This window comes from Nymphaea colorata, chromosome 12, assembly GCF_008831285.2.
Source record: "Nymphaea colorata isolate Beijing-Zhang1983 chromosome 12, ASM883128v2, whole genome shotgun sequence".
In the NCBI taxonomy this organism is placed as follows: domain Eukaryota; kingdom Viridiplantae; phylum Streptophyta; class Magnoliopsida; order Nymphaeales; family Nymphaeaceae; genus Nymphaea; species Nymphaea colorata.
In genome coordinates, this window is record NC_045149.1 from 17,737,709 (window position 1) to 17,763,910 (window position 26,202).

A 26,202-nucleotide genomic window follows, 5' to 3' on the forward strand; every position below is an offset into this window, starting at 1 on the left:
TTGCATAAAGTATAGGCTATCTTTATTAGATAAAGTTCATAAAGCAAGAGCACTTCTTGCAGCAGCATGTGCGTGATGGGCTGAAGATGAATGAGATTATTGAACCATTGAACAATTTTTATTATGTCCCTTTAAGTTGTTCAAAATTTCAAAGAATCTTAACCCAAGAGCCAAGGAAGGGAAAAACAGCTATTAGTAATCTCAACAGTAAAGGCATTTCACCATTCCTCCCCCTCCTAACCATCTTGCTTTGCTTCTTTGAGCTTCCTTTGCTTGCACCCACGGAGCTTGGTCTTGATTCTCGTTTTGGTTCAAGCGGCTGCCTTCTAGGTTCCTTGATGTCTAATTCATCCCACCCCCCAAAAGTTGGCCCTGTTCCTGATGCTTTACCAGAAGTGGCCCATGAGTTGCCGCTGCTGCTGCTGCTTCTGCTGCTGTTTACTTCCGAGACATTGTTTGGAGTTTGTGGCTTGCGATCACGGGCTGCATATGAGTTGGTATACTTTGACTTTCTGGACTTGTACTTTGGTGGCTTTGGGGCAGCTCTTGTGTTGCCCCACAACTTGTCAGCTGCAAAGGAAAAGGCAGTCTGCCCTAGAGGAAGGGCCAGTGCCATGAGAAAAGCTTTGGGCCCTGTTGCCAGCAGCATAGATAATATAATGGCTGGAAGCATCCAACCGTATGACTTCAGAACCTGCCGAAGAGGCACATCACATGAAGAAATAATTAGCATTCAAAGGATGGGCGGTCAGTGAACTTTGTGAATAGTGCCATCCAAGAATATCAAAAGCCAAACGTACATGAAGCCCAAGTGATCAAGCAACATGAGGAAAAAGTAGCTGCAGGATCTAAAATATGTACAGTACTTGTCCATTTTACTGAGGCAAGACTGAAGATAGCAGCTTAAGAGAACAGGTCAAGTTATCGGCAATGGCTAAACAAAATTTTCAGATTGATCTAGCCTCTTTCTCTGTATTGAATCAGCATAGGAATGTCTTCAATACAGATAACAAAAAGTTGAACTCTAATAAACTGTATCTATGACTGACATGACTGTAATGTTGTCCTGCTTACAGCATTGCCCAGACAAAGCACCCATCAGTTAAAGAAAAATCAACATGGACCATCAAAGCAGCAGATATATCAAAGATATGTCATGCAAAGACATTATAAATGTCGAAAAAACTACGAAAGGATAAAAAAAACTGCTTCATAAGACAGCACAAAGTTAATTAGAGATAATGATGTTTTGATCCACAAACTAGCTTAGGTGCAAATAGGGGCTCAGTCTGCCACAGCCCATTCATAAGTTGAAAATATATTGAAGAGCAGGGTGAGTATGAATATAAGACCAAAGTCAAATAGTCTAACAGACAACAGAGTACCACCATTAAGAGATGAAGTTCATAAAATGGTCATTTTCACCTTTCAGAAAACACAATAACACAATATTTTAACCCAATAGGGAGAAGATAAATGAAAAACAATTTCTTTTTTAAGATATTGCCGACATATTATTTTTTTGAAGATATTGCTGATATTTATAAAAAGTGAATAGAATATAAAACTCATACTTTTGTGGTGGAGTTGGGGACAAAAAAATTCTGATCTTCATGGCACTTAGAGAACATAAGAAAAACAATTACCTTCCTGAATAAAAATTAGAAAATATTGGTTATAGACTTATAGTGCACTGATAGCATTGACAGCAATGCCTGCGATGCCCATCCTCTACCCTAGAAAATGTGAAGTCACCTTAATCAAAATAAGGGTGCCACTTTTACAACTGATGCAAGTGCAACAAAGAAAACAAGTGAACAGAAAGCATGCCTGTTTACATAATCCCAAAGAAATTAGTTCATTTAATTCTTGGAGTATGACTTAAGAAAACAATTGCTTTCTGCTCATGTAGGTCAAAGCATAAATTAGATTGACAAAAGAATTTCCAATCAAAGCATCAATTGAGAACATACGCTGAATTGTTGGGAGACAAGTAAAATTATGAAGGGAATAAACCAGTTAATTACTAAGTTGCTTCCCATTGAAGAGTCTCCAAACTTTGTCCTTACTTGAACTCTTCCACATGGCAATAATTTTACTAAGAAATGTATCACATGATCCCAACTTTTCAACACGTAGCCTGGGAGAAAAAAGAAGGTAATTTTAGGGTGCAATATATTGCTGTTTTTGTTCTACACATGGATATTCATAGACTTTGATAGCTGCAAATTTATAGGTGACTCTGCACCCAAACTTATTTGGTTTTGGGTGCAAGAAATCTTGACAGGCACTTCCACCATTGATGGTTGTCTTCCTTCAATATGGATGCGCCACTGCCTAAATTGCATTGGTTATTGACGATGGGACCAAAAACCATTCAAGAGTCTACCAATTTGACAGGTCAATAACATGTTACACAGGCGGTTGTGGATCTGGGGTACAGGTATCATTAGACATATGATACAACAATTTTCGGTGGGTACACACATGCACACATGAGAACTTTCCTTCAGTTTTATTCCCTAGAACAGGTATCTAACTATGGTAGACACATTCATATAGATACAGAATATGTGCATTGTGCACTTTTTCAACAAAAAATCTAAACATGCTGGAGACATATAGCTATCAAGCAAATAACAACAAGCATATGTGGCTAATGGTAGGCACTTCGGCCTTCGGTCACCAGCTATATAACATTTGGCTCATAAGCAGACGGACGAGGTCAGTTCAAAATCTGAACAGGCCCTTACCTAAGAGATCCAAGTCTCAGTGAGGACATGAAGGGGCATAGCAGGCATACCCATTACATATAGGACAGAATCATGAGAACTTGAAATTGAGAAAGAAACAGACCTTACAAGCTAAAATTGAAGGAAATCATAGTAGGACAGGGCCATTATGAAGCACGATTATGTGAACTAGACAGCCTCTCTGAACTGATCTAAAGTGAAACAGGATAAATTTCAAAGGAAGAGGTCAATGATTTTCGGAAATGCCATACATCAAGACAGGGAATATATTTCACACAAGTACCTAAAATTGGAAATCTTTTACTTCAAAGTTCAAACTTCTATTTTGAATCTCACCTAGCCTGCCAATATTTTATTTGACAAATCACATTAATGAAGTGGACAACATCAATTTATTGCATTGTGCAAGCCAGAAAACCTCATCAATTAATAAATATACTCAATAAAAGGCAGAATATTCTTAAATTTAAGTTTCTAGGGTCTCAAAGGGACTCATGAACATGCTTGTGGTCATTTGCATCACATGTGACAACACTTTTTTTTTTTTTGTGCACCTTCATGTTTTGCATTTTGGGCTTTAATAATGCCAAACGGTCACCAACAAAGACATGGCAACTATGTCACATAGGTACGAGTACGGGTGCCGGTGCGGGTACTGGTGCTAGTACGGGTACTGACCATTTTTAAAAAACTTGGGTGCGGGGGTACGGCTGTATATATATATATATATATATATATATATATATATATATATATATATATATAAACAATAAGAAATACTTAGAAAATATGTATCAAAATAAAGAATAGAAAATATATATCAACCGCTCTTGCAATAGTGTGTTTAAGAAACCTATGAAAAACTTTAAACATATGAACAACCAAGCAACCCCCTAGTCAAATGTGAACACCAATCGAATTTTCACATCCAAAGAATAGAATAAAAAGTAAGGTGGAAAAAATTAAATCAAAGTAAAATTAAGCAGTTGGATTTATAGGTAATCAAGTGTCAAAGTACCCATTTTGGGTATGGGTACGGCGACACGGGTATGTGGACCTTACTGAAGTACCCATGTGACTTGGCATGGCAAGTGAATTTGTGATCATTAAACCTTCTTCTCTTGCATACATGTTGACCTAAGGTGTACCACCAAATTCTTGGGGTTGAAACCTAGCACCTTTTTCAATCCATGGGGAAGATAAAAAAAAGTAACTCATTGGTCCAAGCTTCCACCCGGATAATTATATTTTTGAAGTTGGTTTGATAGTGTACACATACACTGCATCTCCATAAGTTACAAGAATGAGTTTAAAAAGGTCAAGATGAGCAATTTTGTTTCAATCCTTCCAATAACGGAACCCTTTCAAAGGAAAAGGATACTGAATCGGTACTAGATATTGCTTTTGTCCACGCCCAGTGAAGGAAGGCAAAGAACAAGCTGATGGTGGCAGCAACGAGGCCAATAGAAGCAGTTTTGATGTGTAATAACCGAACAGAAGATTTGACAAACTATCGCCTGTGCAATTCACTGCTAGAAATCAGCCATGTTGACAAGTGAAGAAAAATATAATGAGATAACCGAGAACATCTTAGTTGGACAAGATGAATTAATAAGCAGGCCTAAATGGTAGACCGACTTAAGCCTTCCCTCCACATTGAATTATGTAGAAAGAGGTTCGGTCCCTCGGAATCTAAGCAATCAAATCACTCTTTTACTTGAAGAATATCCTAAAAGATCATTTCCCCTAAAGAACAAGAGTGCAATCTTTCCGATGTTTCAACAGGTTCATTCCGCAAACTCGCTTTGCACCACTGACTATCAGACCCACAGTTTGCAAAAAAGTGCTAGCTTTGGGCCTTCAAAGATAACAGTTGAACCAGCCTACCCACTGCTGTTAAACCTGTTCCCATAGAATTCTGCACGGATTTACGTTCACAATACATCTCGAAACAAAGACGGAAAGAGAGGCAACAAGCAACTAAAAAAGTATAAGTGACGCCTCGGCTATGGTTCATGACAAACTACAATAATATCCCTCGTAAACCAGATACCAAAGCATTTACTCATTCAGTAGTTGGCATCTCTATCAATTGGAGGAGGATAACGTATGAAAGCCTTAATTGTTCATCTGCATAGGCAACTTCCCATCCGTCTAGATAAGATAGCCACAATAGCAGAGTGGTAGTATTTCACTAACAAAATCAGACGAAACCCTCTTTACAATGTCTCAACTATCAAGAAGAAGACCAAAAAATTGGTTTCAACACACAACAATTCAATCATACAGGGACGCAATTTTCGATGTATCATGAGCAAATGAAGACCAATTTGCAGTTGTTTTCGCTGTTAAGGACGACAGAAACAGAGACAAGAATCAAGAGATAAGAAACTGAGAGAATAATAATAGGCACGCCTAATTAAGAGAAAGATGAAATTGTACCTTGAAAAAACCAACGTCTGTCCACCCCACCTCGTCTTCGTCCTCAAAGAACAAAGAATCACCATCATCATAGTAATAGTCATCGTAGTCGTCAGCAGAGCGAGACCACCATGATCTTTTATCTACATCTTCGTCCTCGTCGTCAAGAAGCCCATTCCTGGACCTCCTCTCCTTCCGTACGTTCTCCCCATCTGGATCCCACCAAGTCCTCTTGGAAGCATAAACACGGCATACATCTGCTCGGGCGGGAAACAGCACGCCCTTCGAATGGGAAACCAAAGAAGATAAGGAGACTCGATGGTAGAGAAAAGCGGGAGATGGGCTATGGGCTGGCGTTAGGATGATGGACATGGTGGTGGTTGCTGTCCCTGAGCATATTGCACAGAACCAAGGGACTACGGGGAGCAGCCACTACTCACTCACCACCCATCCGATCGCAGGAGAGCTCTCCCTCTCTCTCTCTCTCTCCACCATAATAATAATAATAATAATATCATAATGATAATAATAATAATAACAGCAAATAGTAATAATAAAATAATAATATTAATAGTAAATAGTAGTCATGAAAATAATAGTACCCAGTATGTCTCATAAGCAGAAGCCTTTACATAAGAATTTTAGGTCTTCTTAATATAATAAAGTTATTACAAATATGTTAGATTAAATTACCTTTTCAGGTTTAGTATGTGTCCCTGTGTTCCATGTCCGACGTTTGAGTCCATTTCATCTAAAAAGAATCTAATGACAGAAGAGTCATTGAAATGCCCTTTTTAAGGCATGTTTACGTTCCCTACTGCCCTTTTTAAGGCATGTTTATGTTCCCTTATATCTCATATGACCAACTATAATATGTCTTGCATGAAATCCACTATAACATTTAAGATTACATTATATTTAATTTCAGTACCAATCCATCAACATTGGTCTCAGATCCAAGAGCTGACTAGAGGGGGAGGCCGAAGCTCAGATCTGTTGTTAACAAACACAATTTAATGATTTTACATCCGAGGATCTCTTCTCTCAATTAACCTTCAGATCTGAAGTTTTATAATCCCCTTTTGATAAAGTGGCGAGATCCACTGTTTGTTTAAACATATAAAATGGGTTTCATAGCAAATCTAAGACTACCAAACAACATTTTTCCAGTCACAGAAAAATCATGTCATGAATTTTCATATCAGAAACCAACTTCTACATATAATCTCTAAAATCAACAGGCCCCTTGTATTAAAGTCGGGCGGACCATAATCGCCCACTGTTTTATACTTGCAGTTCATTGAACCCCACACTACTGGCAGAGTATGGAGGAGTGCAAATAGATTCGGATCAGTTAAACAAATAAGACGCCAAATTCTGATTGAATTCCGTAACGTAAAAAATTATAAAACCTTTATCCGGCCGGAATCCAATCCATTGATCTGGTTGAACTGACACGTACAGTGTCACTATGGGCGACCCATTTAGCAGTAACTAAGATCCAAACAAGTGCCCTTTGGTTTTACCTGTTCCTTTCTTTTTCTCGCTTAGTAGGATCTGGGAAGCAGGATCTTCGCCTCCATCTGTGGTAAAAAACTGTTACATGCAAAAGTTACTGCACAAGTCATGACCATCTGATATATGCTATCAGAGAAAACATGAAAATCCATTTTGACATTGGCACAAGATTTCTTTCTGCCATTGGGATTCAGAGTTTTCTGAAGACCTGAGTGGATTCGTGGTATAACTCGTCCACTAAAGTGTCAAGTTACTGTTTGCAATTCAAATGAGTAATACTCACGAAAATTAAACTGATGACTGAGTACCGACCCGACCAATTATGCTACACCCCCTCAAAGCCATTCATTTTACCACACCATATAATAATGAGGATATGACAAGTAGCGTTGTCATACATTTGAGCCATTAACATACCTAACATGATTTTCATATAAGAGAAGCACATAAAATATGCATGAGTGTGGTGCATTACATGCATCATAACTATGCTCCATTCAATTATTGAGCATAAATCACCATATTATTTGTGTATATGTATATATATGAGAGAGAGATGAAGGAGTATGTTTGATGTATAGAATAGATGTGATGGAAATCATGACCATGTCTGATATAATGGTCTCAAAACTCTCTCAAGTTTTGGGTTGCCTCCCCCGACTTAAAATTAAAACCGGTCATAAAAGTAAGCTATCACAAATGATCGACATATCAATAATGCGCACTTAGATACCCACATCCTATATATGCTGGTATGTCTCTATGACATATGTTCATTACAACATGACTAAGCAAACATCCATTAATTTAATTAATGATTTATATAACTTGTACTCTTCAAAAAAATGAATGACAATTAGCAGTTTACTTTCGAAAAAGTAAATTGATCTGATGATTAATATACCATGTCTACTTCGCTGATATATATTATTATAAATTAAAACTGTTTTATACAAAATTAGTATTCATAAACATGTTAACATATTCGTCAAGATTCGAGCGTTAGCAAATTAATTTAGAAAAAATTATTCACACGAGGGAACTTCAAAGTTCAACCATAAGAAGGCAACGCGAAGAGGTAGGCCTCTAAATTATAGTCAAAATTAGGTCTATAAAGGGAAATTCTTCTTCCTTTAACTAATCAAACCACTTGTCTGCTTCCTGGACGTCATTTTTGAGGAGGGAAAAAACGGAAACGTGAATACCAGAAAAAACGGGAAAAAAAAGAAGAAGTCCTAATCCAGTTTGTATTCTTTTGGCAAATTTTTTGTGCTTACTTTTAACATATGATTTTATTTATAAACCTTGTTGATTTTTAATGAAACCCCACTTCTTATAAATACTATTAAATAGAGATCCGAAAGTGCATTCTTAGAATAAGAGAATAAAAAAAATATAACGAAACTACTTTTTTCTAATTTTTAGTTAAACTTATTATAATTTAACCGAAGATTACTTTTTATATGAGAATTTTAATAGATTGTATAAAATTTGTCAAACAAATTAAAAAAAAATTATCAAAAGGTCGTCCCCAAAAAACAAACCCCCCCTTTCTTTTTGATATTCTGTTCGGGAAAACTTCAGAGTCAAATTCTTCCGAATCCATTGGCGGCAGATTCACGTGGCTGAAAGCCTGACGTTCCGACTGTTCCACCTTCCTTTCTTTTCTGCTCTTTTCTAGCGGCTTATCGCTCACTTCTGCATCTTTTCGTTTTCTTTGTTCCATAAATTTGGTTACAGCTTCGAAGATTCAAGTCTTGCCATCGAGTTTCTACCACGTCCGACAGAGAGACTTCACCTTCTTGTGCGTGGCCCCCTCATTGATGTAGAAAGGAAGACTGCTGCGGCTTCATATTTGCGGTCTTCGTTTTGGTATCGCTCTCGCTGCTCAAATACAATCGGCTACTGCAGTACTGCCTCCCCACGGTTTCCTAATTGCAGAAGAATGGGATGCAAGGGGCTCCTCCTTTCTGCACCAATTTCCATTTGCGTTCTACCATTTAAGGGTGGCAAGACTCCTATACTCCCATCAAAGATGGTGACCACCCCACCCTCTCTTCGACGTGCCATTGGCCCAGCTCTGCTGAGGAGGATCACCAAATCTGCTCTCTCATCTGCCCCCATTTCAAACATGTCCTCCGCTCCAGGCCAACCCATTCCCTGCAAAGGTCCTTCCTTTCTCTCTCTCTCTCTCACACACACATATATATACTGAGTCACAGACACTCACACTGTTTGTATATATGTTCTTCAAGGCTTCCCATGAGGGGGTTCTTTCGTTGGTGAAAGTGTCTTAGATCATGTGAATGTTGGTCGTTTCCTTTGTTGGTTCTTGTCTTTATTTTTGATGTGTTTCAAGAAGGATTTCAATTATTATTATTATTATTATTATTATTATTATTATTATTATTTATTTTTCATTTTTGAATCGTGTAGCTGCTGTTGCGTGGGAAGCTGGAAAGCCATTGGTCATAGAGCAGGTGGAGGTCGCTCCCCCACAAGCACTAGAAGTCAGGATCAAGATCAAATATACCTCACTTTGCCACACTGATATTTATTTCTGGGAGGCAAAGGTATCTTCTTGACCTTGGACAAATCATTAGTTGATATGTTTGACTTTCTCTCTTAGTGAATTTTCAGGGGAAGTCATCTATTTCCGTAAGTGGTTGCTGAATTTTGCATACCCACATTAAGAAATCATTCTATCGTTTCCGCATTTACATGTTTTGCTAGCTTTTCATTTGAACAGCAAAATCTGATTTGAGATCTATCATCTTGAGACACCCTTGTGTGCATAACTGTTCAATAAATAGAAAATCAGACTGTTACTGGTTGACATTATCGACTGTTTCATCTTTAGTTATCTGTTCATTCAGATGACATTCAAATGCCACGTTTTATATATGAAGTTGCATTTTATTGTTTCAGGGCCAAGACCCATTGTTTCCGAGGATTTTCGGTCATGAGGCAGCTGGGTATGTTGATTCTTTGCCAAATGCTGTTCGACTCTGTTCATATGTAATTTCACTTTATTCAGTTTAGTTTGACAAAACCTGGGACTATGATTCTTCAGTGAATGCCATATTTATCTGCAAGTTGGGGGCCATATACAAACTATATTTCAAATGACCGTTTAAGCTTATTTTAGCATTTTTTGGCATTCAGAATTGTGGAGAGCGTTGGAGAAGGGGTAACAGACTTTCAAGTGGGTGATCATGTTCTTCCAGTTTTCACTGGAGAATGTAAAGAGTGTGCTCACTGCAAATCTGAAGAAAGCAACATGTGTGAACTGCTGAGGATAAACACAGACCGAGGTGTGATGCTTAGTGATGGAAAATCCAGGTTCTCTATTAATGGAACTCCAATAAATCACTTCGTAGGCACATCAACATTTAGCGAATACACCGTTGTGCATCAGGGTTGCCTTGCAAAAATCACTCCATTGGCACCATTGGACAAGGTGTGTGTGCTGAGCTGTGGAATATCAACAGGTAGCCATCTGATGGTATAGCCTTTACATGCTTTCCGACTTCCCATGAGGAATGGTTTCCCATACGTTCTCTGTTTTTCCAGGCTTAGGTGCCACCCTCAATGTAGCAAAACCAAAGAAGGGATCGTCTATCGCTGTCTTTGGCCTGGGTGCTGTAGGACTTGCTGTGAGTAACAACATTTCACTCTAATTTCTTGGCATTGCCTTTTGTTTCCTATTCAGCTATTTATGTCATCAAGATCTTCAGGCGGCTGAAGGTGCAAGAATTGCTGGTGCATCAAGAATTATTGGTGTCGATTTGAATTCTAATAGGTTTGAAGAAGGTAAAATTTTACGCCAGGGATTGTGGTAAAGGAAATTCAGTTCTTCCACTCATTCCTTATTGTTTCAATTTCATGGGCTCTTTTCAGCAAAAAAGTTTGGCGTTACAGAGTTTGTGAACCCGAAAGACCATGACAGGCCAGTTCAGGAGGTTGGTAACTGGGTGTTCGCCTGATAACATTCATTCTGCATTTTTCTTTCTTACATTTATTTTCATTCCTATATGGTCTCTGCAGGTTATTGCAGAGATGACTGGTGGAGGGGTAGATAGCAGTGTTGAATGCACTGGAAACATCAATGCTATGGTATCAGCATTTGAATGTGTTCATGATGTAAGCATTTCTATTCACAGATACATAGAATTGCAGATGATTGTTCCCTCATTTTCCTCTTTCTAACTCTTTTCCGTAACGTAGGGGTGGGGTGTAGCTGTGCTGGTTGGAGTTCCCAACAAGGAAGCTGTTTTCATGACTAAGCCCATCAATGTGCTCAATGAAAGAACGCTAAAAGGAACCTTTTTTGGGAATTATAAACCTCGGTCCGATCTTCCTTCTGTTGTTGATATGTATATGAGAAAGGTGAGGATATTCTACTCTTTCGGTGGTTCAAGTCCCCATAAATGCCTCGGCTAAAAATCAACAATTTGATTGTTTGCAGCAATTGGAGTTGGAGAAGTTCATCACTCATCAATTGCCTTTCTCTGAAATCAATAAGGCATTCGATCTGATGTTGAAGGGTGAAGGTCTGCGATGTATCGTCAACATGGAAGGATAGATACGATCAGAACATGTCAAGTTGGGCCAGTCTTGGTGCTTGCCTCGTATTGACATAGCTGGAGTCTGCTGCACTTTGAATTAATCTAATCATGTTGAAACTGTCATTGCTTCAGTCGATAACAAGTTTATTACGACTGCGAGACCCTACCCTTTTTCATTCTGCTAATGCAATAATTTTGTGGTATTCACAAGGCACAGATAAGTTTTGCAGGCCTGTCAACTGCCGGTGTCTTCTTATCAGGCTTGCACCAAATAAAAGATTAGAATTACTTTAGAATCGTATAGCTTGCCAAGAGTTTTAGTTTTTTTCAAATAATTCACTGTCCAGGGTATTACATTCTCTGCTTGAATGATCTTTGACTATGTGATATTTATCCAGAATGAAGAATTTTCTCTTCTCCTCTTCTTCGTTTCTCTTCTCCTCTTCTTCTTCTTTTCTTTTTTATCTTCCATGAAGAATACGGCCTCAGTCATTGCAGGCATCCTTAGACACCATTAGTTTAGAGCGTCCTACAATTGAAGGAGCATTCAACAGCTTGTGCTAAATGGCAGGTCACCTCTCTCTTTTCGCTTCACTTCCAAGCTGTAGAATATACCGCCTGGGATTCGAATTATTCCCTTTATACGACAGAGAGATACCCTGTTAATCCAGCCATGGGATATCGGATCCGCAGAATCTTAAGACACTCTATGGGCTTCAGCTTGTAAGAAAGGGTATAAACCAATATTGTCAATATTGGCTCGTCGGTGCATGTCAGGCGAATGGTCAGATGCCATGCTGGTTGATTCAGCCCATAGCAGGGACTTTTTCAGTAAGAGGACAATAAATAAATATCTGTCATTTTTAAAAGCTAAAAGGCACTTCGCAATTACTGATTCAGGCCCAAATGCATCCGGCGACATGATCGAAAGTACTTTATCGTTTAGAGGAGCATGGCTTCTGATACCCATATTTGCAGCAGTGGTGTAAATAACGTCTTTCTTCTACATGTTGAATTGTACAACTCTAGAAAGTCCACAAATCCCTTTTGAAAGTAAGGTCACTGATTGCCCCTTATTAAAATCTCAAGAAATAACAAGCACAAAACAATGTCACTTTAACATCAAGAAAGCACTTCCGATAAATTGGGACCCACTAAGTGAAGAGAGAGAGAGAGAGAGAGAGAGAGAGAGAGGTGGTTATAACAACGAAGAAAGAAACATAATGATGTGTATTGCAGATGCAATGGCCTTTCTTAGACTATTAAAATGTAATGCATCTTACACCATCTTTTTCAATGTCACGGAAGGGAAAACTGTTAATTGATGGGGAACAGATAAACTTCATATATCGGGATATGTTGCACCTCCCCGGTCAATCTGTCTGGAACACATAATTGGCAGTGGCAAAATGAGATTTCACTAATTCAAGTGCCTTGGAGCGGTGTGAGATCCTATTTTTTTCTTCCTTCAACATCTCTGCATATCTGAAAAGCACAATTACTCGTAAGAAATAAACGTGGAACATTTTAGCTGAACATGCCATCAAATCTCCTTGAAGAGAAAAACACAACCACCAACCCATCTATCCGCAACGCCTCAACAATCAGTACTAGTTTCTTTTGTCAAAATGAAAATAATAGACAGATATTCATTAACCAGAAAATTGAAAATGAACAAGCAGACTAAGTAGAGATGAAGTGGAAAAGAGGGCAGCTTTATGTGCGTTGAAGGTCTTGGCAGATTACTTGGATTGAACACTTACGTCTGCTCAAAGCCATCAGGTTGGAAGATGGGATCCCAACCGAAATCTGGTGGACCCCTTGGAGGCACGATTTTCCCCTGGACAAGAGTAAGGCACATATTACAACATTACACAGGAAAAACCACCAAACTTAAAAGATAAAAAACCCAGTACCTCAGTCTTTCCAATAAAAGTAAGTGGTTCAGAATTTGGGCCAAGTGCAACAGAAAATGCACATAGTGCATAAGCTGATTTATCATCATAAGCTTTCAAAAGATTGTTCAGACCTGTCAAGATGGAGGCATCGCAAGAGAAAGATGAGATGATAGAAGAATGCTGCATATGCACACAGATCATGTAAGATTTCATACCTTCATGCCCAATCTTTTGCAGGAACCATTTGCTTTAATTCCAAGTTTAAGCAGTTGAATGAGGAACAGTACCAAAATCAGGAAAAGGAAAGGTTAAATGCAAAATATTTGAAGACTAAGAAACAACACCAATGAACAAAATATTAGGAATGGCTGTCACTACAGAAAGACTATCATAAAATCCACGTGCTGGATAAACGTCCAAGTTGCAGGCTTGAAGAAAAAATAGACTAACTTCCCCCAAAAGGACAAGGTGCATCACTTACATATATGGCCCAGGGAGGCCACCTAGTGCATTGAAACAGAGGCAGGTGTCTTCAACAAGTACAGGCCCCTTTACCTTGAAAGAAAAGGAACAGAAGTTCAGAAAATATATTAACCATGAAATACCTTCAGCCCATGTTACTCAAAATTGATGTGAATGTATGCCCATCCCCACGAATGTACTCCAATGGAATGACTTCAAATTCAAGTAAAGCATGCAATATGAAACGGGTGGTATTTCCTACTTTGACAAATTCAATTTGTACTTCTTCAAACTGCATTAACCATCATTAACCATTCAAATCAAATGAACAATTATCAAGATGTCTTGATACCAAATGCAAAAAGGCTTCAATAAAATGAAAGTAACCTTTTATAAACTTAAATCCTGAACTTACAAAAACTTCCCTTTAAAAAATCCCATAAAAAAATCAACGTCAAAGTCACTCTTATGCCATCTCTTACATATAAGCATGTTCAATTGTTGATGCACCAACCAAGTTAATTCTAATCTGTTCAGGAAACACCCTTTGAACAGAGACTGACTCGAGAGCAGAAGCTTTACGATTTCCTACAAAACCAAATCATATCAGAGAACGGAAGCTGACTAGGTTCCAACAGGAAAGTATGCTGGGAGGCAGGCTCAGAAGCTGACTAGGTTACACACTTGGAACTGTATGTACCATGAATCATTTGAATTGAACATCATGGTCATATATGAAATTTTACAGGAAAAACCAAGACCCTTAATCCACACAAAAAGCACAACACAGATAACCTTGCAAAATGAACTGGTGGGTGTATAAGCCAGCGCAACTTATGTTCTGGTAAATCCACCTACATCAGCCACAAAATCTGAAGTTTACTTTCTTTCGACCTTTTGAGTGGGTAAAATGGCTATTATGCATGTCACCTATTGTGAAGTAAATTATGTAAAACAATAAGCAATAGCACTACATTGAAAAGCCAGAAGAAAATGCAGACCTCGTTTGCTGCTAAACGAGCCTTTTCCTTGGAGATTTCTTCAGGCTCTCCTTGCAACTCAGGTACTGCAAAACAAAACATAAAAAGAAAAAGAATAAGGCCTTTGTCTATTCAACAAGAGAAGATAAAATGAATTTGTTATGATTTATCTACTGCAGCTAGATATTGCATCAAAATGGTCAGTTTAATTATAATACTGAGCTCTCAAAAGCTAAGAGCCTAAGACTCAACCTAGATTTCGACATGTAGTTCATCTTAGAAGAAGGAAGCTAACTCGTGCAGCTTTAAAGGACAGAAAAGGAAGGCAATGGATAAACAATCAGGAGGACAAGAATGCTGACCTTGCAAATGTAAACTAAGAAAAGTAAGAAAAGATGCTGCTACGAAAAACAAAGAAGGCCTCAAAAACATAGGTGAAGACTTCCAGAATGTTGAGTATTTCTCACGGAGAGAAGATAATCAGCCACCATCTAGTTTCCCATTTTTTTCCATTAATATACTTGGGAAGCATGACTTGAATAGCAGCAGAGATTCATGTCGTATTTGAATAATGTAGGAGAAGGTAGATCCATATAATTGCAAGCATGAGCGAGACAATTTACATCTGAAAAGAAAAATTAATAAAGGCATTGATGATTACAGTCTAGCTTCAAGGATTGGAAAGGGACAGAGTGACCCAAAATGGCTTTGACCTCCTCCAACTTCTTTGCATTACCAGTGACAAATGTGACGGGCTTGGACAACACCAAAGGTGATACCATCGTCCTTTACTTGCTGTTTTGGTTTCTGCTGCCAAAAAAAGGGGGGTCAAAATGCAGCAAATGCAAAATGCAAGTTGTGGTTCTCTTACATACACAAGCATATATCGATTGCAGGTTTCAGAGATTATAACTCAAAGTTGCAGCGAAAGATGATTGAGAAGTTCCACTCCTGGTGGCTCACGGAGAATAGCCTGGTTCCAAAATCCCTAATCCACACCAAAAGCAGGTAAAAACTTTCCAGTGGAGAAGACTATATATATATATATATATATATATATATATATATATATATATATATATATATATATATATATTCCCGTCTCTTGCTCCTTGTCTCTCTCGTTCACTTCTGTATTTTGTGAAGTTTCCATCCTCAGAGGTGATTCTGAAGTAAGAAACTTTGTTTGTGCTACATCATTTTCTTTCCACATACTCAATCGACCAAAGAAACTCTATAACAAAGGACCTCAGTGCAAGACCACAACCATTAGTCTATTGCATCAAGATTGCCCAAACTCATTTTATTCAAGAGCAAGTTAGAGCACGACAGTGACGATTTAAACAAAATATTTGCCAAGCATTAATTCTGGCTCTGCTACTAGATCTACGTGAATAGATGCTTTCAAGTTTTAACTACAAGAAGAAATTGTTCTACGACTACATGTTCTGATGTTATAAAAAAAAAACACGAAATTGATCTCAACAGTCAGAAGCAGTACAATAAATTGGTTTTCCACAAGACTATCAAGCGAAACATTGCCAGTCCGAACAGAGACACGACAAACTCGCAAGCAAGAAGAAAGAGAAAAAGGAAATGTAGTGAGCAAGGGAAAGGAAGACTGAACTGGATGTTCTAATGAATGGTGGAATGCCAACAGAAGACCGGTGCTAAAGGTGGTCGTTCTCTTTCTGCATTAGCAGTAAGAAAACCACATAACCAATCAATTCTTGGCAGATTTCAACTGGACGCGAGAGAGAGAAAGAGAGACAGATTATACCCTTGATTATTATGATCTCTAGGCACTCCAACCCACCAACCAAACCAAAAGCGCGTCGACCGCGCTTTCGCGGGCAGAGAAGCTCCGCTCTTTGTTCAGAGAGAGGAGGAGAGGACAGGGGGCGGAGAAAGCACGGTCCCACTCGTAAAAATCGATTAACGAGTCGGCCTGCTTGGACGAACGGGGAGGGAGGGAAAAAAATGAAAAGAAATCTTTCCTTCCGTGTTTAGATACAAGGAAAAAAAAAGAAAAGAGATGAAAAGGTATTGAGTTTTTAATATAATTTTAATCCTTTCGAAAATGAAAAAATTGAAAGTAAAAAGAATGAAAAAAAATTGAAAGTAAAAAGAAAAATGGATGATCTTTTCTTTTTTCTTTTTTTTCCTTTTTTTTTTCTTTCTATCCATTTCTTTCCCTCTTTTTCCCTTCATCCAAACGTAACATAGCATAAGAGAGAACTCGATTCTTCATATTTTCTTGTTGGGTGGCCGTGAGGGACTCGGATCTAATTTAGAATTTAAACAAGAAACAGTCTGCAACTCAAAATGTAGGAATGTTTTTTATAGTTTTCTTATAAGCTTGATGCGGTACTATTGAAAATGTTCCGAAACTTAAGAATTCTGTTTAAAATTTTCCACTAAACTAAAGGATGCTTTCTAAGTATTTACTTGGAAAAAAGTACACCATGATATGTAAAATTGCATATTTTATGCTTCACTACTGTGCATCCTTGTCATTGATTCTTTTTGGTAAATAAGTTTTTATTTCTAATAAAGATGGAAAGCTTGTCTCCCAATAGGGCTACACACGAGCCCACTCCAGCCCGAGCTTGACCAACTGGGCTAAAAAAAACTCAAGCTCGAGCTCGGCTAGCACTTTATAGCAAGCTCGAGGTCAACTCGACTAAACAAAATTGAGCTTCAACTTTACTCGTTTAACCCATTTAACTCAATTAAGTGTTGACTCGTGTAAACATTAACTTGTTTAACTTGTGTAAGCCTTGTGAAAATTTGTTTTTGCTCTAAAAGTTAAAACCAGTGATCATGTGAATCGGTTTTGGCAATATTATATAAAGATGAGTCGAGTCAAGTTCTTAAAACTCGAAGTCGATTTATTTATAGTTTTGAGTATCTTTATAAGCTCGAACTCGGCTCGCTTATAAAAGAGTGAGTACCAGACGAGACTCATTGTGCAGCCACAAAACCTCCCGTGTTGTGTGCCCAAACATAGAATATCAGCTTCGACTATGAAAGAACAAACGCGACTTCGAAAGAAACGGTGTTTAGTTTACAACGAGCAAATACTTCGTACAACATAGAGCATCCATTCTTATGAGTTCTAAATTTACTCTAAAAATGACAATCTTCCAGAATGATCCAGCTTTTTGACCGTTAACATTTAGATCTTTGATGTTAATTTTGACCGTTGGTTGCCTTACTACTATCCCCTTTCTGACCTTGTTGAAACTTGAAATGGATTGCTTCCCTCAATCATGGTTAAATTTTTTTGAAATTTTTGTGAGGAAATATTATCTTAGTTTTGCTTAAATTTAGCAGGACAAAGTTGCTTTCAATGGTTGCAATTATAATGAGAGAAAATTGAGGGGTCCTAATTAATATTGCAAGAGGGAAATAGCTATATTTTACTTTGAGTTAGAACTGGATTCAGAACCATAAAAATGGCAAAACAACTCTTTTGCAACCCCAGCCAAAACCGTTAATGAAAAAAATTGTGTATTTTCAATAAAGAAGAAAAAAAAAACTTAGAAGAAATTGCAAAAGTCTGATCAAACTGCAAGCCTGTTTGGTTTGGTGGAAGAGGAAGCTCCAATTAAAACCAAATTATATTTTCAAAAGACAGAAATACCGTTCAAAAGAAGGCAATGAATCTTGATTAAAAACTCATTTGCTTTTTTCTTCTCAAAATACAACTTGGTTTCTTTTTTCTTTTCTTTTTTTTAATCTTTACCATCTAATTCTCTTAAAATTGATGGACAGACAATTCCTATCTAATATAGCATATAAGGGTCTAGTGTGTGTATATATATATATATATACACACACAATTTGATTCCTTTGAATTCCATTTTCGAAGTTGCAATCAGCTATGGATTCTAATAAAATGAAAAGATGAAAATTAAGTTGTAAATACAAAAGTCAAGTTCTTTTCTCTAAAATCTTAAATACCGTTCTATAAGCAAAAGGAAAAAAGAGAAAGAGAATCAAATAAGTTTATTTAAATGAAAACCCATAGTTTCCTTTGAGGGCCTTTCAGACTCTTCGTAAAATAGTTTGATCTTTACAACCTTTAATCTCCATGAAATAAAACTGACTATATATATATATATATATATATATATATATATATATATATATATATATATATATATATTGTTAACCAGTCAAACTTGAATGTCATTGCTATTCAACCTTTCATAGATAATAGATATCATGGCTGACGTATTTAAATGCATGTTGAAGTGCTGAGCTTTACTTTGAAACTAAGATATTATTAAAAATAATGGTCAAAACGGTGGAACTGTATTAAATTATGTGCTTTCCTCGTATCTTCCAGCGTATTTTCCCCTTTTAAAGTTAAAAAAAAAATTAAGAGAAATATAAGATTCACAAATTGGAAAAAGGAACCATTTTTAAATTTTAATATCACGTCGAAAACTGGCTTTTACACAGATTAACTAGATTTGTCCTACATTTTCCAGGAATTGCTACATATTCTTGAAGCATATTTTCAAGAAAAGAGCTCCCCATATGCATGTAGAATCTCTACCAACTTAAAAGTAAAGAATTCAGTACGCCATTTATAAACTTTACTAACATAATTGAAATGAATATATTAATCTCAATTATCTGCCTATGAAAAACATGAAAGAAATGATAGACCTAAGTTAAGTATACAAAAAAAAAAAGCACATTCCATGTTAAAACATTATGGTTGGGGCGAGTTATGCATTAAATAACTTATTCGAGCTCATGAATACGTTTGTTTCATCATAAACAATTCAACTTGACTTGACTCACTTGATCGAAGTAGCCACTAAGCAATATATATTGCTCTTATATTTAATCAATACAAAGTGAATGGATGATGATCTTTTTTTCTCTTTCTTAGGTGAAATCATAAAGTTGAGAAGGAAACCCGGTTGATGCGTGTTTGTTTACTGCGGATCTGAAGTCCGACCCTCAGAAATATTCGCATCTAATGATTTTCCTATGCTATTGAAATCCACTGTTTGTTAAAGAGTCCACTTCATGGGGCATGGATTTCAAATCCCTTGGATGCCTTCAAAAGCTCATTTTATGGCATGGAAAAATTATGACGCAAATTTTTCATGGGCACCGCCGTTAATATGTCAAAACAAAAAAAGTCAATGGCCTCTGAAAGTTTTCTGTTATTAAATTGAAAAGTTGGTGAAGTTTTTTGGGAAAAAAAAAAGTTCACCAAGTCTGAAGCAAAGTTTATGAGTGGTACGAGCAACTTCACCCATTCAGTTTTAATTTTTAAATTGTGATTTTGACCTTGAAATAGAGAATTTCTTTCTGGGCAAGTTATCTCCATCCTAATGGCAGTTTCAGTAAAATTCAAAGTTTGAAAATTTTCATCTAGCCATTTATTTATCACAATATGTTCGTTAATTGATTATTTCACAAAAAATTACGAAGCTTTTTCTAGTTTTTGTTTGTTTTTTCAAACTATTTTCACTTTCAAATAATACATTTTCTGCAAGATTGTGGAAAAGGGGGGAAATTAGATGAGGTGCACCGACAACCGCTCACCGACAAGCTGCAACGGTATGACCCAAATTCTTTGAACTTTTGTGTCACTAAATTCTTTTCTCTCCACATCTTATTTCCACTCTCTTAACTTTTGTCACTATTACTCATCCCTAATTTATGCCAGAGTGGGAAAAGAAAGCACAAGATCTCAATTTGTTCTTCAATATCAAATAGAATATTGAAGAGTTACTGGTGATGATCATTTGTTTATTCTGTCCTTTTGAAGCTAAAAAATGTCTACCCATTAGATTAGATTAAGCTTTCCTTTCATGTCTAATTTTTCTTTTCTTAGTAGGCAAGTTGGTGTTAAGTTGACCTCTACCAAATTATGCCAGTAGAAATCCACTCAAACATTATTGGCCTTGAAAACTCGAAATTTAATTGTCTGGCTAAGTGGATTAAGAGTTTGCTAGCTAAATTAAAGGGTGTGTGATTACTGAAGAACTTTGTAACAAATCCGCCTACTTTCACATGCGCTGGGCTCATAGTTCAGCAGGATAAAAACTCGCTCCTTAGCAGTTTCAATTTTTGTTATAAAAAGAATAGAAATCGAGATAACTAATTGTTTAATCAACCCATTTATAAACTTTTAAAGATGTTCAAGAATTTTCAGTATGAGATGAAACTTTCTCATAATAAGGTGTTATTAAATTGAAACATTTCTCAAATTTATGGCCTTAACAAACTGTTGATTTAATAAGCATGAATTTAACTCTCTCGTTTTGGTTCAAATTCACGGACATCAAGTTAGAGAAGCAAGAATCTCATTCGAGGTTTGCAAACATAAGTACAAATTCGTGCATTTTTCATCAAAATCTACATGTCTTTGCTGAAAGACAAAATAATCGAAATCTTAGAATTTAAGATCATAAAATACATAATCAAGGAAGATTCTAGATCCGAGACAATCAAAAGGGCTCGCTCTCTAGATACTTTTTGATAGTATTTATGAGCTGCCTGAAGACCCTAATTTAAAGCCAAAGCTTTGAAATTGAAAAAGCAGCACTATAAAAGGTGTTTATGAAACGTGTAGGCCATATTGTGCCTGCATATTATAGCAATTACACTTCTTTTCAATTCTATAGTTTTTATCATTTATGTTGTTGGGAAAACGAGCCCTGAAAAAATGCAAAAGCTTTCAAAATGTAATTAAAAGCACTTGTGCAGTCATAAATAAATCAGCAGGCCAATAATAATAACACTAGAGTTGTTTTTTTCTTTCAATAATTTGACAAATTGTCTGCAAAAATTAATCTTCAATTAGAATTGAAGACCCACATGAGGTAAGGATGGTGACCGTTTGCATGGTAAAAATCTGAAGGGTAGTAAATACCATAAAGAGAGACATCCACCTCTGGTGTTCGGGCATCGCTGTCTCTGAACTTCTGGCTGCCTAGTCTTCTTCTTCTTCTTCTTCTTCTTCTTCACAATACCAAAGAAAAAGAAAAAGGGTAGGCGAATGGTCCAAGCGTCGCTCCGTCAGGGCCGTTCTGACACCACCATTTATGTGAATTGCCTCTCTCTCCTCCGACCCACCTGCGGATGAAGATGGGTTTCCGCCTAGAAGAAGAGCACGATTCCAAATCACATTCTTCCGATTGGAGTTGTCTGGACAACGATCTGACGGAGCTCATCCTCTCCTACCTTCCTCTCCGTTCCATCGTCCGAGCTCGCCTGGTCTGCAAGCAATGGAACTCCCTCATCGCTCAGGAGTCATTTGCTTCTCGCGTTTCTAGGAAGAAGAAGCCGTGGTTCTTCCTCTTTGGGCAGAACAACGTGTTCTTGAAGAACAACCAGGCGTTCGGGTTCGACCCCGAATCGAAGGAGTGGATTCGCCTCTCCAGCTCGCTGTTTCCTCGCCCCCTACGCCAGGAGGACTCCTTCATTGGCTCTAGCGGGTTTTTCTTCCTCACCACGGGCTCTACGCTCTCCCAGTTTCGCTACACCCCTCTTCTTTCCGATTCATGGCAGTTCACTCAGCCGCTCCGCTTCTCGAGGTCGAATCCGTTGGTGGGTGTCTTCGAAATTGGGGGTTCCCTCCGGTTTATCGTCGCCGGAGGGGCCCGGTTCATCGGGGGTTTGGTGGATATTGAGGAGAGGCTGGCGGTCGAGATCTACGATTGCCAATCAGACTCGTGGGTGCTTTGCCCACCGCTCCCTGCCCATTTCCGACCGGGGAATTCTTCTCAGTGCCTGTGTTCTACTTTGCTCAATGGGAAATTCTTCGTTTTCGGAATCCATTCGGGGTTCGTTTCCGCTTTCGATCTCAATCAACACCTCTGGAGTGCTGTTCGGGTACTGAAGCCGCCTGGGGTGATTTTCTCCTTCTTGGTGTCTTGCCAGAACCAGCTTATCCTTGCCGGTCTGTGCAACAATTCCGATGGGCCTTCGTTTAATCTGTGGCGGGTCGATGAGGGATCGATGGTGTTTACTGACCTTGCTGTCATGCCGAGGGATCTTTTGAGTTGCTTGATTGAGAGCGATGAGGATGAGAAATTTGCTAGCTTGAAGTGTGTGGGATTAGGGAATCTCATCTATGTCTTCAATGAGGAGCACCACCGAGTTTATCCGGCCTGCGCCTGCGAGATATCTCCGGACTTGGGATGCACGTGGTGGCGTGTGCCAGAGTTGCCCCCTCCGGTGAACAAATTCCACAAGGTGATCGGCTTTTGCTCGAAAGTGCCCTTAAATGGTATCTTGGGCCATGGCCCAAAGAGCTGGTTGTTGTGAAGACAACCGTCCTTCCGTTCCTTGTTTGTTATGTCTAACATTCTCTTCAGACTGTATATTATCCGTCAAAACCTGTGAATTTCTGCGTTTTTCAGTTGCTATACATTTGCTTTTAATACTTTTTTTCTTCATACTGGCGGTAGTTGTGGTCTTCTACGTATCATTGTACTGCAATAGTTGGAGGACCTCTGCATCTAAAAGTGTATGTTTCAGTATATCTTCTTGAATTTCTGTTTCAGTTTCTCCTGCTTTATGGGACCTAGGCACATGAAATTCTTTGACAGCGATAATGCAGGACGAGCCTGTCGTGGCATTTTACAGAAAATGATATGCATTAGTCTGTGTTCTCTACGTAATTGATATCGAATTCAAGCTTGACGCAGAACTATCCTGACCTTATGATGATTATGGTGTCTAAAACGAGTTTGTATGCTTAGAGTCTCTCAGTTAATTTTGGTTTTCACAGGGACAGTCACCTATATACTTGGAAGTTTCTGTTGGATTTTGTACTTTTTCTGACAATATATGTCGCACAGTCGCTTCACTACTAGAAAGGACACTCAGGAAATCGGTTAACCTCCTGTACTTCGATAGTATGGTACTATGGTTATATTTGTTTATCTTTTACAGTGATTTGGAGTGCTTGCACAATTTTATCTGATCCTGCTCACGCTGCTTTTGCTGGTCTCTGACCGTTCTTCTAGGCTGTCAGGCTGCATGCAGTGGGGGATCTTGGAACTGACCCATGCAGGAGGAATTTTCTTGTGATGTTTTCCACAAAATTCTGAGATTTAAAGGGCATGACCTTCAGATTATTCTTTTCTAATCATCCAAGCATCATTGTCACTTCTCCCAAAGATGAAGTTAAGGGTACCCCCATTTAGATAACAATTCTCAATCGCCAATTGCATGTCTTAGCTATTTCATTGGCTTGACTGTTTATAGCACAAGTTGCCGTAGGCAAGTTGCTCTTTCTACCTGTTGCATTTGCTTTCTCTTGTCTCGTGATGATAAAGCTGAGCATAAGACGTAACCGCCAGATGCTAAGAGAAATTGCATGATGATAGGTCTTGGCCTTCACACTGAAAGTTTCTTCCAAGATGGAGATATCTTATTTGCTTCTGAAGAAAAACCATATACTAGGTCTGTAGTGCCATAATGGCTGGTCAAGTCTCTCGGTCTGATATAAATGCTACGCATTGGCTGCAAATTACCTGAATATTAATCGCAGGCTCTCGATGCCTGCATGGCAGAAGCAAAACTTAGGTGCGGAAAGTTCTGCATCCTGGATTAAATATTCTAGAATAGATTAGCAAGTTTTCACGGATGACTCTGAGGTTCCTGCAATTTTTTTGACTTGGAAATCTGCACGAACTTGCCAAAGCTGCATTTTATGGCTTCTGAAAACCCTGTGAACCTCGTACATGAAACATTATATTTTCTCAAGTGATTGAGAATTTGAGCTCTAAACGGCGTGCTTGAGAAGTAGCACCTGCAGATGAAAGCTGTCGTTTTTCTTCAAGCAGGAAAACCTTGGACTGATAGATCAACACAGGTTTCGACTGCCTACTGATTGCAATCTCTTTGCATCTGATGCTTGTGGAACCACTTGTGGCGGGAGAAGACCTTCAGGCTAATAGAATGCAAGCGATATCATGACCCAAAAGGCTTGTCAATCTCTAATACTTGACTATGTTACACGCGTCCATGAGTAGGAAAAAGTCAGCAGGTATAATGTGTCAAAGCTATATCTTTAGTATTCAGAAATTGGGCAGCTTCGTTCTTCTTAGGTCATGTGGGGCGATCATCAACTTAAGCTTAACTATCTTATTGGTTTTAGAAGTCTTTGTTCTGCTTTTATTGTGACCTAACGATGACGACGGCACCAGCTTGGATCCTCAAATTCAGATAAACGAATTGTCGCAAAAGCTGTTTCTTTTTCATATCAGACCGTTCCGCAGGTTGGTTTTACATTGGCCATGTCATGTGTCGTCATGATTATATGCTTGAATATCCTCATGTTCTCAATGTGGTGGTTTTTTTGTCACTTGTCTGATAACGTAATGATGAACAGAATTCCTCGCTTAGTTCATCGATTCTCAGAAGACAAACACTTCTATACCGAAAAACATTGGTCGCCTTGTTGCATCCCTTTCCTGAAATTCTGAAAGAATTTTTTTGTCCACATTCATCCCTGATCCAGTGGCAATTGAGACATTCTTTTCTTCCTTGCTGTGTGATCGACAAATTCTTCCCTCACCTTTACTATTTTTTATGACAAAAACTTGGTTGGTTACTGGTTACGTTAACCATGCTTAACAGCTTCTCATAGTTGTCATATAGCAAAATGGGTTCATTCGAAGAATACGTGTATGCAGTCATATTAACTCTTTCTTTCTCTTTCCTTAACTTCACTGAAAGAGGATCGTTCTAACTGAAATTTTACCTCAAAGACTCGTTTGGAATATCAAGTAAATGGCAAAGATGGATTTTTCAATACTAGCAGAAAGCACAGATTATTCGTCATGACTGGAAGTTGTGGAGAATCTGGAAAAAACTGGTTACTGAAAAAAGCAAAGATGTTCTTGGATTACTGCGAAAAGATCTGTTGGAACCTAGCACTTTGGGCTAGCGTAGCATTATGTCGCTTGACTCTTGTTCCTTGTGTCGCTAAACTATAGCACCATCAGCACAAATGGACCTGGTGGGACTTTCATACATCATGGTGGTTGAGGCAGGAACTGGGGGAATTGGTTTAGGTTCTGGTCGAACTGTTTACGAATGATAATGCTGAAACAAGCATCTTTTGCAAACTCTTCCAAACAATTCGATTGCCTTCCTGGAAACCAACCATACGTTAGGTAACTGCACTGCCATAACAGAGTCTGCGGGCTCAAGCTCCTAAAAGCTAGCCAAGCGTTCTGATTTGCAGCCACATATAAAGTCAAGCGTATAAAAGCTATGCAAGCATTCTGATTTCCATCCTGTTCAAACGAACTCAATCCTTCCTTCACGGCCTCTGCGAGCTGAATGTTCTATCACGCCGACGGTGTTGGAACCGAATCTCGGCTTTCCTCAATCCTTCCTTCACGGCCTCTGCGAGCTGAAGCAGGTGCATGTTGCAAGTTTTCCCCTCGTACCAAACAGGCGCTCTCCCCGCTTGAGGCTTGTTCATATCGTCGTCAGCGTGGCCGACGCCACACAAGAAGGCCCGAGACCCTCTCTGGGACTTGGGTTGGGCGATTCTGCTGCTGTACTTGTTAAGGTTCTCTGCCGGCGATGGCGGCGTTTATGACCT

The 26,202-nt window shown here is 38.4% G+C and overlaps 4 protein-coding genes across 5 annotated transcripts; 2 read left to right on the plus strand and 2 right to left on the minus strand.

Annotated features, from left to right (window-relative positions):
- On the minus strand, positions 1-5,658 carry LOC116266475 (uncharacterized). The gene is made up of 2 exons (XM_031647722.2): positions 5,196-5,658; positions 1-694 (listed from the first exon to the last, which is right to left on the minus strand). Exons 1-2 carry the CDS (start codon positions 5,544-5,546, stop codon positions 149-151), a joined length of 897 nt encoding a protein of 298 aa, XP_031503582.1. The 5' UTR covers positions 5,547-5,658; the 3' UTR covers positions 1-148.
- A 2,588-nt stretch (positions 5,659-8,246) lies between these two features.
- Positions 8,247-11,681, plus strand: LOC116266018 (alcohol dehydrogenase 1-like). Its single transcript, XM_031647068.2, has 10 exons — positions 8,247-8,860; positions 9,129-9,265; positions 9,621-9,667; positions 9,858-10,183; positions 10,266-10,348; positions 10,430-10,505; positions 10,593-10,654; positions 10,740-10,835; positions 10,920-11,081; positions 11,161-11,681. Exons 1-10 carry the CDS (start codon positions 8,638-8,640, stop codon positions 11,275-11,277), a joined length of 1,329 nt encoding a protein of 442 aa, XP_031502928.1. The 5' UTR covers positions 8,247-8,637; the 3' UTR covers positions 11,278-11,681.
- Positions 11,682-12,472: 791 nt separating this feature from the next.
- Positions 12,473-16,604, minus strand: LOC116265953 (inosine triphosphate pyrophosphatase). Of its 2 annotated transcripts, XM_031646969.2 has the most exons (9): positions 16,381-16,604; positions 16,228-16,291; positions 15,262-15,407; positions 14,622-14,686; positions 13,640-13,713; positions 13,374-13,405; positions 13,177-13,289; positions 13,024-13,100; positions 12,473-12,745 (listed from the first exon to the last, which is right to left on the minus strand). In XM_031646969.2, exons 3-9 carry the CDS (start codon positions 15,380-15,382, stop codon positions 12,634-12,636), a joined length of 594 nt encoding a protein of 197 aa, XP_031502829.1. In that variant the 5' UTR covers positions 15,383-15,407; positions 16,228-16,291; positions 16,381-16,604; the 3' UTR covers positions 12,473-12,633. The 2 variants fall into 2 exon arrangements, with proteins under 2 accessions (XP_031502829.1, XP_031502830.1); XM_031646970.2 differs by lacking the exon at positions 16,228-16,291.
- Positions 16,605-21,523: 4,919 nt separating this feature from the next.
- LOC116265225 (F-box/kelch-repeat protein At3g24760) lies at positions 21,524-23,157 on the plus strand. The gene has a single exon (XM_031645786.2). The coding sequence runs from the start codon at positions 21,717-21,719 to the stop codon at positions 22,902-22,904; it is 1,188 nt and encodes a 395-aa protein (XP_031501646.1). The 5' UTR covers positions 21,524-21,716; the 3' UTR covers positions 22,905-23,157.
- The last annotated feature ends 3,045 nt before the right edge of the window (positions 23,158-26,202 follow it).